The 16510-nt window shown below is 34.1% G+C and overlaps 1 protein-coding gene across 1 annotated transcript; it reads left to right on the forward strand.

Moving 5' to 3' along the window:
* Positions 1-839: 839 nt before the first annotated feature.
* LOC112000388 (transcription factor-like protein DPB) lies at positions 840-9673 on the forward strand (the record flags this gene model as incomplete). Its single annotated transcript, XM_065776100.1, has 8 exons — positions 840-888; positions 1303-1346; positions 4034-4096; positions 4222-4368; positions 4482-4550; positions 4741-4839; positions 8756-8826; positions 9130-9673. Coding segments are annotated over 8 exons (780 nt in total), but the record flags the coding sequence as incomplete, so codon positions are not given.
* Between the last annotated feature and the right edge of the window lie 6837 nt (positions 9674-16510).

Genomic DNA, 16510 nt, shown 5'->3' on the forward strand with positions numbered 1-16510 from the left:
GGCTGTTGGAGGTGATAAGAGTGGAAGAGGACTCCGCCAATTCAGCATGAAAGGTGTTAGATTCATCTTCATCTCTTTATGTACTTTTTCATTGCTTTTTTCTTCCCTGATTAATTGGTAAAATCCTTGCAAGTTATGAATTGTAGTTAAGCAAAGATTGCTTTGCACGTACCAAATGTTGAGAGGCTGAATTCCATCAGATGTTTGGGATTTTAGAGGGAAAAAGTGGAGTGGGTAGGATATTTTCTTAGGTGGAGGAAAAGATACGGATTTCTTCTCCTCCTCTTGTTTGAGTGTTTTATGTTTTGTTTTAGACAATGAAAAATGAAGGAAACTGTCTACTTTTCTTTTAAAATTGCACCCTTTCTTTTAAATTTTACTATTATTGTGCTGTGGGTATTTTAGCGATTCTGGAAAAGTAATGCTGACAGTTTTTTCTTTTTTAGTAAATTTGCCTGATTCTGTGCAAAGAGCAATATAGTTAAAAGGGCTCCTAAGGTGAAATACAGTTTCCCTTTTTGAATAACGTATCAAATAGCACTTCCTTCTCCTTTAAGAGTAGATGGAGGATGAGGTCAAGGTCGAAAACCCACTAGGTGTATGTGTAATTTACGGATAAGAAATGGCACGCTTTCATTAACCTCCATTGAGGTTTCACAAAATGACATTTTCCCAAGAGGTTTGTATAAATGTTACAAATAAGTTCATGCTCTTTCACATTGTGGCTTTTCTAACAGAATATTTCATCTTAAATTTTTTTTCATACCAAACTATGGACACAATGGCACTCACCTCTTGAGGTTTGTAGATGACTGACGCTCCCTCCCTTAGAGAAGTAACCATTTGAGAGGACATGTACTTATTTGTTGCATTTATACAAAACCTCAGGTAGGAGATTTTCAATGTGTGCATGGTTTAGCTTTTCTCTGTTAGCTTATTTGGTTATGTACAACTTTTTCAAACTTCATTTTTTCCAAGTACAGGTGTACAACTATATTTTTGCCAGCTTTTAGCAAATAAGAAAACAAATATGCTCTCAACAAAAAAGTTGATCCAAACGCACTCTCATATGATTGATCCTTTCCCCATATCCTCTCCTTTCCCTCCAAAACTACCAATTTAACAAACTGTGAAGTCTATCAAGTAGAAAGTATCCTTGTATTGCATGCTTTTCTCAGCATGGCCATTTTTGCAGCTGTGTTAATGGATTTTTTTATTATTTTTTTCCTTGATGAAAAAAATAGAGTTGATGAAGACAAAATTTTGACTGTCTTATGTATAAATTTTGTTGGAATTTTTTAGTGTGCGAGAAAGTGGAAAGCAAGGGGAGAACTACTTACAATGAGGTTAGGTGATTTGTTGAAGTCATTCGTTAATTTTGTTTGTTGCATTTGGTGAAATTATAATGTTCAATTTTTTGAGTGCTTGTCCCTATTATTAAATGACCTTCATATTTGATCAAGATGTTATGTTAATGCTTTTATTTATAGTTCTATTATTTGAGTGTGTTTATTGATGTCTATGTACTAAGGATGGAGTAATTTGGGTGTTGCCAATATCCTTCTTTTTAAGGATGGAGTAATTTGGGTGTTGCCAAGGTCCTTCTTTTTAAAGTACGACATAGATGGAAAGATTGAAGTGGATGTAAATTATAGGATGAGAGCAAGGTGGATGAAGTATAGAAGCACAATCTCATTTTAAAAGACTGCGATAAGACCAACAGTGCTGTATGGTACTGAATGTTGGGCTGTTGAGAAGTTGTAAAGAAGTAACATATTGATAAAATGAGTGTAGTTGAAATGAGAATGTTAAGATGGATAAGTGGAAATAAAATGAAAAATAGGATTAGAAATGAGAAAATTTGCTTAAAGATATGAGTGACCCTATTGATGAAAAGATGAGGGAGACTCACTTGAGATGCTTTGGTCATGTTTAGTAGAGAGCGATTAATGCACCAATGAGAAGAAAGAGTGTTAATTCAAGTTGAGGGAATAAATATATGGTAGAGGAAGACCAAAAATTACATTATAGGACCAACCTTGTTCTATGGTTCTGAATGCTGAGCTAAAATTTTTGGTTGTTAAGAAGCAAGATATTTATAAAATGAATGTAGCTCAAATGAGAGTGTAGGATGGGTAGGTGGGAATAAAAGGAAAGATATGATTGAAACGAGGAAATTCAGGTGACCATTATTGATAAAAAGATGAGGGAGAGTCACTTGAGATGGTTTGGTTATGTTCAATGGAGAGCTATAAATGTACTAATGAGAAAGAGTGAGTTGAAATCAAGTGGAGGGAATGAAAAAAGGTAGAGGAAGACCAAATATCACATTAATATAAATGGTAAAAAGGGTCATGTCAATTAGGGAAATAATAGAGTATACAATATTAGAAAAGAATACTTATGGCCAACTTTGATTAGTCTATTGAGGATCTATAGCCGATGCCGATCCTGAAATTTTGGGACTAAGTCTTTGTTTTTATTGAAGTATGGTAGAAAATTAGTGAATGTTTATTTTGGGTCAACAGAATTCACCATGTTTTGATGGACATGACTACTTGTAATAGATCATATATTTGCATGTTTGAGTGATTGAAACATTTTCTCATTGTTCCCATTGAAGTGATGGGCTCTTTTAAAAGTTGAATGTCAATCCCTTCAATACTTTATTAAAATTTTCATGTCAACTATAAATATAAAGCTTATGGACTTATGGCCCAATATAATTACTCTTCTAGTGGGTTATCATGACTTTGTCTTCCCAGTAATCACACACACATGTAATGAACTTTTCTGTTGTTGAAATTCTTTCTTTTAAATGTTACTTCATTTGTATCTTCCTTCATCTCCTTTCCTTGAGTAGCTTAATTTTCTTCCATTTTAATTTCTATTGCATTAATTGAAATTCACAATGCATAGAAATTCTGATTGTACCTGTATAATAATTTTGAGTGAATAACTTGGTTCTATTAAGCTGACAAACCTTTGCTGGAGCATATAATTATACATTTATCAATGCAAATTTTGTTATATATAGCCAAGAGCCTTGTAGCTCAACTGACACTTTTTGGTGCTTTCAATGAAAACATCTAGGTTCAAATCTCCTCTCCTCCATTAGAACTAACGAATTATTTTTTTTTTAAAGTAAATTTTGTTAAATTTATGATTCAAGATATAGTTAGTTGTGTTCTCTATCTCATACATGCTAATACTTCTCTGCCTTCAAGTTGTCTCTCTCTACTTTGTTTTAGTTGATGAAATAATTCTTTTGATGCATTTCAGAATTTTTACACTTACAACATTGAACTTTTTATTGGAAATGCATTAGTTATGTGTATAAATTTAAGTTCTACTGCACAATCAGGAGCTGAGGATTTGGATTTTTCTACCTTCTTTTACATCGATGGATTATGATTGACACTTAAACTTTCTGCCAGAAGGATTGCAGTTAGATAATGAGTTTACGGACATTCAAATTTTGGAATGCCCTGCTTAATGAAGTTGGATTAGCTTCCCTCTCTCTCCTTCACAAAACATTTTCTTCATTTGGTCGTCAAAAGGACAGTGGCAGTGGTTTAAGAAGCATTCTAGTGGAGTAATCAGTGGTTTTCTGCAGGTCTTCACTTAGGTTCATACAGATCCATCAATTTGATTAGAACTGGGAACATGCGAATTTACAAATCAATTGTTTGGATGAGTTATTAATATCCAAATTTTCGTTGACTTGGGATTGAGCATATTATTGTGTACTGTGTCATGTTTATTTTATCTCTCTGCATGCTGTATTCAGCTGCCATGCAAAATTGTGGATGATCATAGCTTATAGTCATTGGGAATCTTCCTCAAATATTCATTAAGAGCATTTATTCTAATTTTGAAGCTCTGTATTAGAAATTCATTTCTCCGGACAACATTTAGACAATTTTCATTATTACTCCCTGGTCTTTGCAATGGCTGTTGTTTCCATTGTCCATGTATTTACCAATGATCTTGTAATCCATATATAATTCTGAGAATTTAAAGTAATATCCAGGTAGCTGATGAACTTGTTGCGGAGTTTGCTGATCCAAGCAATTGTGTAACGTCTCCAGATCAGGTTTGCTATTTTTTAACCTCACAGATAGATATGTTATTCATCTGCGCAATCACATCTGCAATCTCATGGGTAACGTGGAACTTGCTGATATAACTCCCCCCCTCCCTTGAATTTCTATTTGACAGCAACAATATGATGAGAAAAACATCCGGCGGAGGGTGTATGATGCTCTGAATGTTCTCATGGCGATGGATATTATATCTAAGGATAAAAAGGAGATACAATGGAAAGGTCTGCCTCGAACTAGCCTGAATGATATTGAAGAACTAAAGGTTGGAATGCAACTTTTGTTTTTTATGTCTTGCAGTTATTGGATGGATTTTCTGTAATCAGAATCCTAGATTTAATTAGAGCTTAAACAACTCCTTAAATTTAATGAATGCAGACAGAGCGCCTTGGACTCAGAAATAGAATTGAAAAGAAAGCTGCGTATTTGCAAGAACTGGATGAACAAGTACGGCTTTCTATTTGTTACCTATATGATTGCTTTGGCTTGAATTCGTTCTTTGCTATGCTTAGGTTGAGAAATTTTTTTTTTTCCAATGATCTACCTTAAAAAAAGAAGAATAATAAAGAAACTCAGAACCTGATACTAGGTACTCGTCATGTCTGTTCACTCTAACTTCCTATCTCCTTTCATAAAGTTTGTAGGTCTCCAGAACCTGATACAACGAAATGAGCAATTGTACAGCTCTGGAAATGCTCCCAGCGGAGGTGTGGCTTTACCTTTCATTCTGGTTCAGGTAGATTTCTTCTCGCTATTTCCCTTTCTATCAAAGCTTCATCCATTCTGTGAATAAATTAGAAAGGTGCTATGTTTTAAAGGTTTGCTATGACCCAAGAATGGCTTCCCAAAATTTGTTAAATAAATCCTGCTTAAGGTTTAAGTGTAATTTGGCCAATCCTACCCAAGGTTAGGTGTAATTTGGTCAATAAGATATTGCTCAAAGGCACTTCCTCCCCCCATAAGAATGGGGTGTGGGTAATGTTATGAGCATTAGGTGATGTGTGACTTCCCAGTCAGGGAAAAAAAAAAAAAAAGGTTTAGGTGTAATTTGGTTGGTGCCCGCCCTGTGACAGTCAGTGTTTACTTACAGTCATAAATGTTTGTTTGATGCTTTTCTGGTTTCAACTCTGTGTGTGTTTTTTTGTGCCTTAATAATTTTCTCATTCGTGCTTTAAGAGATTCAAAATTATGAGGTTATGGTATAAACTTTTCACTCTTTCTTTGTGGTAATTTGTTAATCGCAAAATAAATCGACGACAGAACATGATGTTGTTATCATGAGGGAAGCTCAATGATTAGCAAAATTCCCACTTGTACATTTTTAAAGGGTTGTTGAACCAATCATCTTGTCTTTCTCTAGAAATATATAGTACAGATACATGTAACTTGCGGAAGTGCAAGAACAAAGACATTGTAAGGAAGATTGTTGTCTGCATTACCACTTCTAGTCATTTTTAGAAACAAGGATTTATCCTATTGAAAAGTGATATCGGAAGCAGCTTCCTCAACTCAACCGCTGATAGTTTGATTCCTTAAAAATTTTCTGCATATTTTCTCTTCATATCTACCGCACAAGACAAAGGGCCGAGTTTTAGATGGGACTGCCCTGATGTTTACCAAAGTGCCTTCCCCAACAAGTTAGCATTTCCACAGCCATTTTGGGCATGGCCCACATTATTCCAAAAAGAGTAAGGACAAAGAGAACGAAGTTCCTTAGCTTTAAGGATCCCCAAAAAAATAACAAGAGAGAGAAAGAGAGAGAGAAAAAAGAGGGAGAGATGGTCACCACTAACTTTACACATGCAACACCAGTCTATTATAAACTTCTTTTGCTAGATTGCGTTATCAACCATTAATATCTCAAAAAAAGGTCGTTCCTAGTGCACAAGGATCCCATTTTTGCAGGGTCTAGGAGAGGTCATGGTAGACAACCTTCCCCCCAATTTTTTTAGAGAGGTTGATTCCCGGATTCAAACCTGCAGCCTATTGCTTTTGGCAGAAGGCACTTGCCGTTGACCAAAAATAGCCACCTTCTGTGATACTTGTACCTGCCACATGTTTTTTCATGCATGAGAAACTGCAATCCAATCCCCCTTAGTGCTAAACATGTGGCTGGATTAATCGCATGTGGACACCGACTCTAGTGATATCATAGAAAAAGTTAAACCCTTAGTATGCCCAAGGGTTTGCATATCATGTGTCATCAGCTTGATGTATAGGGGTTGTTTAAGGATTGGTTGGTTTTGAAACGTCATTATATTTAACATTGAAAAGCCACATAGGGGATATTTAAGGATTGGTTTTGAAATATCATTATCTTTAACATGGAAAAAGCACGAAAGTTTGTGTTGTCCGTCACCTCCAATGGTCCTTAATGGCATATGAGGAGAATCTGGAAAGTGGGTTCTTAGATTGTCTAACTAGTTTGTTCACTTGTGGTACAATTGGTCAGGAATGACCAAAGATTAATGTTGAGTGATATACCTGTTGCCTATTCACAGCTAATTTAATATAATTTGATCACAATAATATGAAGTCTCCTTATNGTCGTGGCCTCGCGGGTTAAGACTCATAAGGTGAAACACCAATAAAAGAAAAGTTTGTTCATAATTCTTTTCTAAGAACTTATTTAAACATTTTCTTCTCTCTACTTGATACACAGGTTTGATCCTCAATAGGAGGGGCCCTGAATTACCTGATACACGGTTTGACGATTGAGTCGTTGTATCTGTGGAACTCCCTAGGGATGGTCCAAAGGTCTTGCTTGGTGAGGCTCCATGTCAAAAAAAAAAAAAAAAAATTATGACAAAAGTATATAACATATGAACATCATTGGACCAATTAAATCATATATTTGGTTCCTATTAACTTGACTAGAATTAGAATGTCATAAAACATGGAAACAACAAACAAAGCCTTAGTCCCAAAATTTTGGGGTCGGATATGGATCCTCAACATATTTGTTAGGGTTGATCGTATGTATTCTTTGCCTCCATTCTGCCCTATCTAAAGTCATGTTCTTTGTTACTCCCTTAATTGACACGTCCCTTTTTATTACTTTTAACTCATATGGTTTTTATTCTTCCTCTATCTTTTTTCGTTTCCTTAACTTGGATAAACTCGCTCATTTTTACTTGTGCATTAGTCACTCTCCTTTGCATATATGACCAAACCATCTTAACTCTCCTTCATCTTTTCATCAATAGGGGCTAACCTTGTCTTTTGTCGAATTTCCCCATTTTGAATCCTATCTTTCCGTGTATTTCCACTTATCCATTTTAGCATTCTCATTTCAGCTACTCATTTAATGAATATGTTGCTTCTTAACATCCTAACATTGTACTTGGGCCACTCAATCCTATTCAATTATTTTTAGTTTTGTACATGGCTCATCGTAACATGTATAAAGGGAAAAATGCGTAATTATATTTTGGTCAATTGATTGAAATTGATTTCATTTGGAACTAATGACATTAAATTAATAGGATTGAGTTTGGGTTTTGGCTTAATCAAGTTTTGGGTATGTATGGCTAATCTGAAATAAATGGAATGTTCACCCCAAGATATGTCTAGTGCTCAAGTCTAGTTGAAATTGTGTAATTGATGATCACACAATAATTTAGTTCTAACTTCTAACTTTGAATAGTTTGCATAGTCATATTCTGTCCTAAAAAATAAAATTTTGGATATTTATGTTACAACTTTGGCGATATCAAGCGAGATTGTGATAGTAGGATCACCTGTATACAATTCTCACCTTCATTATTTTTTTATTTTTTTTTATTTTTTGTCTTTATGGGATTCCAGCCTGTTAACATAGAATAATGACCGGCTTTTGCCTTTGTAACATGGTTCTTTTTTGAAGAGGTTGAAAGTGATGTTTCATCAGTGTAAAGAGTTAGCCCTCCTAGCATGAAGGGAGTGAGTGTCTGTGGAGATAATCCTTTGTTTATAAAAATAGCCAAGGGTTAATTAATAAGAAAGTTTGAGATGATACAGATTGAAGATGCTGGGTGTTGCTAATGTTATTAGGACTCTGTGGATTATCAAGAAAGATGGTTTTATGGTAGTCCTTTCTTTAACGTTTCCCCCCCTCAGGTCCCATCCAGCTTTTGTGCATTACGTCAATCTAGATTTGAAGGCGTCCTACATTTACATTGCTTCTATCAAACCTGCGTTGTTTTTGAGCCAAATGATTTTTTTCCCCATGAATTCCAATCTATTTACATGCTGTGAGATACTGGAAAGTTGTCACCTCTTTTATTTGATTTGTTCCCCCTCTCCATTCCTTATGCACGCCATGAATTAGACAAGCAAAGTGATGGCAGTTTTCTATGTCCATTTAGATTTGAAATGAAAGGTGGAAAAGTGAGTTAAAAAAGATTAGTGTGAGCAGAGATGTTCAAATTGATCTGTTATTTTAACCCAGGCTATATTTTAGTAATACAAATACTCAGAAATGTTTACTGGTTTGTATTTGCCATTTTTAATCTCTTTGTTATTTGTATGTTCTATGAACTGCAGAGTGTTTTAAATTTGTTCATATTTATCTTTGCGAAGTGCCTTGTCATTGTGAAAATTTTAAATGTCCTTAGATATTCCAGTTGCTTTCACATGCCTCATCTCTTTTTTCCTGACATTTGAAACTGTAGACACGGCCACATGCAACTGTTGAGGTGGAAATATCAGAAGATATGCAACTGGTGCATTTTGACTTCAACAGGTAAACAAGCCTTTAAGCATGCTATATTTCTCAAATTTCAGCTTCCATTAATCGACTGATCTTCTTCAAACATCTGTACACCATTTTGTAGAGGGGATGTTGAATGCTAAGAGAGTCCCCACTAGCATGATATTGATATAGTCAGAAATACTATGTTGTCCCCTGCTTTAGTGACTCTTAAAATTGCTACAAGAAAAGCAGAGGGAACCAACCAAGCATCTTCTAGACTTTGATTTTTTTTTTCCAAGTGTTTGATTTATTGTACTTAAGGGTCACTATCATTTTATTTGGTCCTATTTGCAGCACCCCGTTTGAGCTCCATGATGACAACTATGTTCTGAAGGCAATGAAATTTTGTGAAAGACCACAGGTTGATGATATGGCACACAATTTTACTGCAGATGGAGGTGAAGGTTCTAGCATGTCAAATATGTATCAAACGCAGATACCTCTTCCTCCAATGTCAAACACAACAATTAGGCCTCCCACCTCACCACCTCTTCCTGGAATACTAAAAGCACGTGTCAAGCACGAGCATTGATCAACAAGAAGTTTGAACATCTCTCCATGAACAATATTCTCAGCATGTCTGTATATTTTTGTAAAGTAATTTGCCAGAAGTAGGTTAGGCCCCTAATGATCATCCTTACCTCATTAGTTTGCCGTCTTTAGAAACTTCTTGGGGTTGTGCTTCTGGCAAGTTGCATGTCCATTATTCACTATTGTAATCACTTATCATATTCTTTTGCTGCTTTTTGGCCTCCAAATGTAGTAGAAATGACTCTAGAGGATTGTCCAGCTTCATAGGAAATTATAAAATCAGTTCTACAATTGGACTTGTATTGTATATTGCATTTATGTCTCCACTTCAATTGTGTTATTGCCAATTGCTCCGCTACCATGAGAAAGTTTCTAGGGATACAACTTGTTTCGTAATATACTGAAGTGGTAGATTGTAAATGATGTAAACTTAAAGTGATGTTAGTGATGGGTTCTTGTGAAAATGATTGTTTACCGCTCAAAACGTGTCATCTCAACAAGGCATGATAAAAGTTGTGGAACAAATTGTGATCAAAACAAAGATGTACAACCATGAATCACTATTTGAACAAGGAAGCTAAAAAGAGAAGACAAGTAATAGAAACTGATCATTTCAACTCCTGCTTTAAAACCTTAGAAGTTTTACTTCTTGCAATGGCAACCGAAAAGCCTAACCCTACAATTTGAAAAGATTTCCTATTTCTTACATTGATATAAGTGTTTCTTGCTTTAAAACCTTTGAAGTTTTACTTCTTTCAGTGGCAATGGAAAAGCCTACTTTTGGGTCAAATAAAGTAGAGTTGGCAAAAAATAATCTGATTTTGAGTCAAATTTACTTTATTCTATTCTACTCTCCCTCGATCCAAATGAACTATACAATTTGAAAAAACTCATGTTCTCTACATTGATATAAGTGTTTCTTAGCAATCATTGGCCAAGAAAAATAAATATTTTTTAGTTGTTAATTGTAATTATTGCATAAAAAAATTTTAACTGGTAATTTTAGTAGTAGATTCAAATTGAAACCAATAATAACTTGCTACTTGCGATTTGTTTATAAACATGTTGTGTACATAACACTTCTCATATTACAATGATGTTATGCTAATCACATCCAATCTTCTTAAATTTTGTAAAATAAAGTTATTACAATGACGTTGTACTAATCATTGTAAGTATTCTCCACCATTCTCGTGTTTGTGTTAAAAATATTTAGTTTTCTTAAAAGAAAAATAATGTGTTAATCTCACGTTGAAAAATGAGCGTGAGATGAAGAGTTTTAAAATTTGTACTATATATTCAAGAGTTTTTTATTTTTTATTTTTTTTATTTAAGGAATAAGGGTTAAACCATTTTAAATATAAACACACTTTTCCTTTTCTCTTTACGTGTTAAAAATATTTAGTATTCTCCAAAAAAAAAAAAAAAAAAAAAATCGCAATAGTCCATCTTAGATGTTTTAAAAATAAAGTTACGAATTTTTGTTGGATAGATAAAAATATTTTTTTTTGTTTCGGATGGACAATATTAAACTTTGTTACAGTTGCCTCCTTGGTAATAAATCTTTTGTGATTTTGGGTAAAAGGAAAACAAATTAGAGTTACAAACTCCTTCCATCAATGGCTGCCTCAACCGGTTCCTCCAATCCATCTACGGCTCCACTCCCTCCTAAAATCCTGCTAGCAAAGCCGGGACTCGTCACGGGCGGCCCAGTCACCGGTAAGTTCGGCCGTGGCGATGACGATACGGCGTCGCATCGGTCCCGCCTCCCTCCAATTGGATCACTCAACCTCCTCTCCGATTCATGGGACTTCCACATCGATCGCTTTCTCCCGGTACTCTCTCTCTCTTTCTCTGCAACCAAACAAAACAAAGCCCCAAAAGTAAAGGAACCTGGCTACTAANTTCGGCCATACCCAGAAAAAAAAAAAAAATTCCCCTTTTTTCAAACCCAAACCCAAAAAGATCCCACCTTTCAAAACCAAACACAAAGGAGAGCTCAAGTGATGAGGTTAATCAATGTTTGTTTTAGAAAAGGATTAGGGTTTGATTAAATTACATAATTTCGGGTCGGGGCGGGTCAATCCATCAGTAGTTTAGATCAAGCCCTATACACTTTTGAGGCCCAGCACACAAGGAAAATAAAGCTTCAGCCCATTCGGTTTCACCCAGCCAGGACCAATCAGAAATTACTAGAAGCCCAATGTACTCACACCCTTAAACGAAGATCCTTTCAGCCAACATTCAAACAATTTAAACTTCAAATCCAAGAACAAATGAACTTCGGCCCACTTCCTATTCCCATTCCACCACAAAGGCCCAACCTGCAACTTCCCAAATTACATTTTAAACCACAATTTTTCCAAAATACCTTTCCAATCCCTAATCTTTTAAAAATTACATTTTGATTCCCAAAGCTTTCCCGAATTGCACTTTGACCCCTAAACTTCCACCAAATGACGTTTTTAAACCAAAACTTTTGAAAACTACATTTTGATCCCCAAAGATTTTCATAATATTACTGTTTTGCCAAAATAAAAGATTTTTCTTAAAAATAATAAAATTGTCAAATGACGTTGTTCTCATATTTTATAGGATTTTCTTGTTATTTTTCGTACCTTTGCATGAGATAAAATATTTTGGGAAAAGAAATTGTACTTGGTATGTTATGGAGTGAAGTAAGTTTTACTTACTTCCTTAGGCATTTTGCTTTCTTAGGGCACGTTTGGTAAACTGTAATGATCATTATATGTGAATAGGAATAAGTATTATAAGGAATACATTAAGTTGGAATGTAATAAGTATTACTATTCATTAGTTTGATGACTATTTAAGAATAGAATCCTAAATATGCATTTACAATTTAGTATAATATAAAAAGAATGTGTAATTAAATCATTGTTAAATCAAATATCATAAAATGCACTTATTTTAGGGTGTTCAAAATAGAGTTAATAATTAACAACAAAGAAAATTTATTTTCTTTCCTTTTGAAGATGTGGCAACTAATAATTTTTAGGAAATTTTTTTTTAAAATTATTATGTAAAGTGAAGAAATAGATATTCAGTACTTTTGATAAGTAATAATTATTCTTTATTTTTAAGAATATCTATTCATAAGGAATAACTATTCATTGTAATAAAAACATAACCAAACAACCGAATAGTTATGCTATAAGAATATCTATTACATTATAATGTTTATTACAGTTTATCAAACGTGCTCTTAATAAATGCCATGCAATCATATCTTTAGCTATGTTTGTTTTATTGGCTTTCAAAAATAAATTGTTTTATTTTAGTTATGTGGATTTATATTTTATGTTAGAAATCTATTTCTGCTTCCTTTTTTTATTATAATTTTTTAAAATAAAAATTTAAACACAATTATATATATATTGTCTAAGTGGGTGTCTAGAATGGTTGTCCTAGCTGAGTTGGACTCGGTCTTTACTTTGTGAGACCCCTGACATGATGCAACTTGTGGATATAGCAAGGGTTTTGTTTGTTATTTGTTTGCTAAATAACATTGCATGACTTGCTATATTATTTAGTAAACAAAATTCCATGGCTTGTCCACAAGGGTTTTGTTTCCTAAATAATACAACGAGCCTTATTAATCAATGTCGGCAATTGCTGATAATGGCATCAATTACCATGTTATTTATCAAACAAAATCCCATCATGGCTCGTACACAAGTTGCATCATGCACTTGTGGACATGCTATAGGTTTTGTATGCTAAATAATATAGCATGCCTTATTAATCAATGTCAACAATTGTTAAATAATGGCAACAGTTGCTATATTATTTAGTAAACAAAATCTCATGGCTTGTTCACTTCTTGTATGATGCTCAGGAGATCTCACAATTGCATAAGTTAAGTCTAATTCACCTAAATCAACTTTTCTACTAGTGTGCGTTTGGGTAGAGATTAAAAATTAAAATTATTTTACTATTCAATTTATTTTTGCTACTATTTATGAGCCTCACTGTACTATTTCAATTAACTTTTACTTTTAATTACAATGTTTTTAGTAATAATTTTTCAATTTCAGCAAAATAAATGATATCCAAATACTCTCTTAGACCATACATATAATTGCTAATTAGCCTTGGCTTATTCTTTTAAAAAATAATAAAAAAGTAAGCATAGATAGAATTAGGTTGTCCAGTGACCAAGACCAACCGATTGCCCGCCCGAACTGAAGGTCCACGAGTGACTTCAAATCGGTCAATGGTCGATTTCATGTTTACAAATCAAAATAACTGAATAATTCGATTTGGATTTAGGTTTACAAAAATTTCACTTGAATAATTCGAACTGACCGAATTATTTATATAAACTTACAAAAAAAAGATGATTTGACATGCTTAGAGCCCCAGATAACTAGTCCACGCGTTTTGGTGTCAAATTGAGAGAAGGGAAACGTGTATGAGACTCTATGAGTTTATAATTCCATCGGACATCAATAAGTAACAGTTATTTTTTCCACACAAATTCTCAATATATAAATCAACCTTTAATCTCAATTTAAAATTCAAAATGAACAGCGTTGATTAGAGTGGAAGTTGAGCATGATTTGACTGATTGCAATAGCACAATTATCCAATTTCAAATCAACGGTTATAATACAAAATGAAGACATAATCTAATGGTAAGAATTTCATATCAAAGATCAAAATCATCAGATATCTCACCATCTCTAACAAGTCTCTTCACTTCAAAGTTCAGAATCTTCAGAATGCTAAATTCGTGGGTCATGGCTTCACCTTCACACTTCCTCCCCTCTTCACTCTTCCTCATCTCTTCACTTCTTCACTTTAAAGTTTTTAGCTTCGATCAATCTCAAACTTTCAGAGTCTCAGTTCTGTATTTTGCTCTCTCAAACTTTCTCAAATCCTCACTTTTCTATTGGATATTTTGGATGGATCTTCAACTCTTTCTAAACCGATTCTCCACGTCCAAACCTTAGCCGCCTCCAATGCTGTAGTCCACTCCTCTCTCCGCCTCCAGTGCTTAGCTATTGCCGCTGTTGTTTAATCTATTCACCCTCCACATCTATTGTCGGTGTTGTCCTCACCCCGCTAGTGTTTGTCCTCATCCCTTAGGTAATTGTTTTCTGTTTCTCATTTTTCTTTTGTTGCTAATCTCGTTGGTTAAATCAAATAAACCCAAAGATATGAAACCCTAACTAAAAAAAAAATCTTGAAACCCTAACTATTTTACTTTTGTTCTTTGTTCTTTTTTTTAATCAATTTTGATCATGTTTTAATTTTATACAGGATTGAAAGTTGACTCTAAGTAGCATTTTCTGCTTTTAAGTTCGAAACTCATACACCCATGATTTTCTTTAAGGTATGATTTTTGTTTTTCTTTGTGTTTAATAAAAACAAAGAATAATATGTAGTGATTGTGGTGATTGTTTCTTTTTACTAATAACGTTCATCTTTCTTTACTATTCAATTGCAAGATGAACGCCATTCAAGTCAATCCAAAGAAGGAAAAGACAATTAGTAAAAAAAAAAAAAATCACCACAATCGCTAAATATTATTATTTGTTTTTACTAAACATAAAGAAAAGTAAAAACTATGCCTTAAAGAAAACTGTGGGTGTATGAGTTTCGAACTTGAAGGCAGAAAATGCTACTTGAAGTCAGCTTTCAATCCTGTATAAAATTAAAACACAATCAAAATTGATTGAAAAAAGAACAAAAGTAAAATAGTTAGGGTTTCAAGGGTTTTTTTTTTTTTTTTTTTTTTTTTTTTTTTAAGTTAAGGTTTCTTATCTTTGGGTTTATTTGATTTAACTAACGAGACTAACAACAAAAGAAAGATGAGAAACAGAGAACAATTACCTATAGGTGAGGACAAACAATGACAGGGTGAGGACAACACCGGCGGCAGATGTGGAGGGAGAACAGATTGGACAGCAGCGACGGCGGCTAGGGTTTGGATGTGGAGAATCGGTTTAGAAAGAGTTGAAGATCCAACCAAAATACCAAATAGAGAAGTGAGGGTTTGAGAGAGCAAAATATAGAATTGAAAGTTTGAGATTGACCAAAACTAAAAGCTTTAAAGTGAAGAGGGGAGGAAGCGTGAAGGTAAAGCCATGACTCATGAATTTTGCAATCTAAAGACTCTGAAGTGAAGAGACTTGTTAGAAATGGTGAGATATTTGATGATTCTAATCTTTGATGTGAAATTCTCTCCGTTAGATTAGGTCTTCATTTTGTATTATAACCATTGATTTGAAATTGAGTAATTGTGCTACTGCAATCAGTCAAATCATGCTCAGCTCCCACTCTCATCAACACCATTGATTTTGAATTTTAATTAGAGATTAACAGTTGATTTATATATTGGGAATTTGTGTGGAAAAACTAATTGTTGCTTATTGATGTCTGATGGGATTATACACTTATAGAGTCTTATACACGTTTCCCTCACTTAGTCTGATACCAAAACGTGTGGGCTGGCTGTCTAGGGCTCTAGGCATGTCAAATCATTTTTTTTTTTTGTAAGTTTATATAAATAATTCGGTCGGTTCGTGTTATTTGAGTGAAATTTTTGTAAACTCGAATCCAAATCGAATTATTCAAATATTTTTATTTGTAAACCCGAAATTGACCACTAACTGGTTCGAAGCCGCTTGTGGACCTTCAGTTCGGGCCAGGTCATTGGTCAACCCTAATTGTGGCGACAGTGACCCCAAAACAAACTCGTTTGGTCTTACATTAAATATATATATATATATATATATCCAAAGACTTTTTCCAGCTGTTTCTCCACTCAACCCATTTTCTTCTTTTTATTGCTTTTTTGAGCTAATGGCAGTTAGGTGTGTCCTGTGTGATTCAGATGCATCTTTCTTTTTAAGAAGAGCTATTATAGATTTGTGGGGCTTCCAAGTCTTGTATTACTGTATATGAAAGAGAATCCAATAACTCAGGATAAGTTGCATTTGCTCTTCTAATGTGTTTAATGTAGTTTTAAATGTTGCAATATCTTGGAGTTTGTAACGTAATCAATATCCACCGCGCACTTTTGATGCGGTGGTCACTTTACAAGTATAAGTACTTGTAAGGTGTGGAGGGCAAGGACCAGGGTTCAAGTTTCTAGGTGGAAGTTTCACACACATAT

The sequence above is a fragment of the Quercus suber genome, unplaced genomic scaffold, assembly GCF_002906115.3.
Source record: "Quercus suber isolate HL8 unplaced genomic scaffold, Cork oak 2.0 scaffold_128, whole genome shotgun sequence".
NCBI classification, from domain to species: Eukaryota; Viridiplantae; Streptophyta; class Magnoliopsida; order Fagales; family Fagaceae; genus Quercus; species Quercus suber.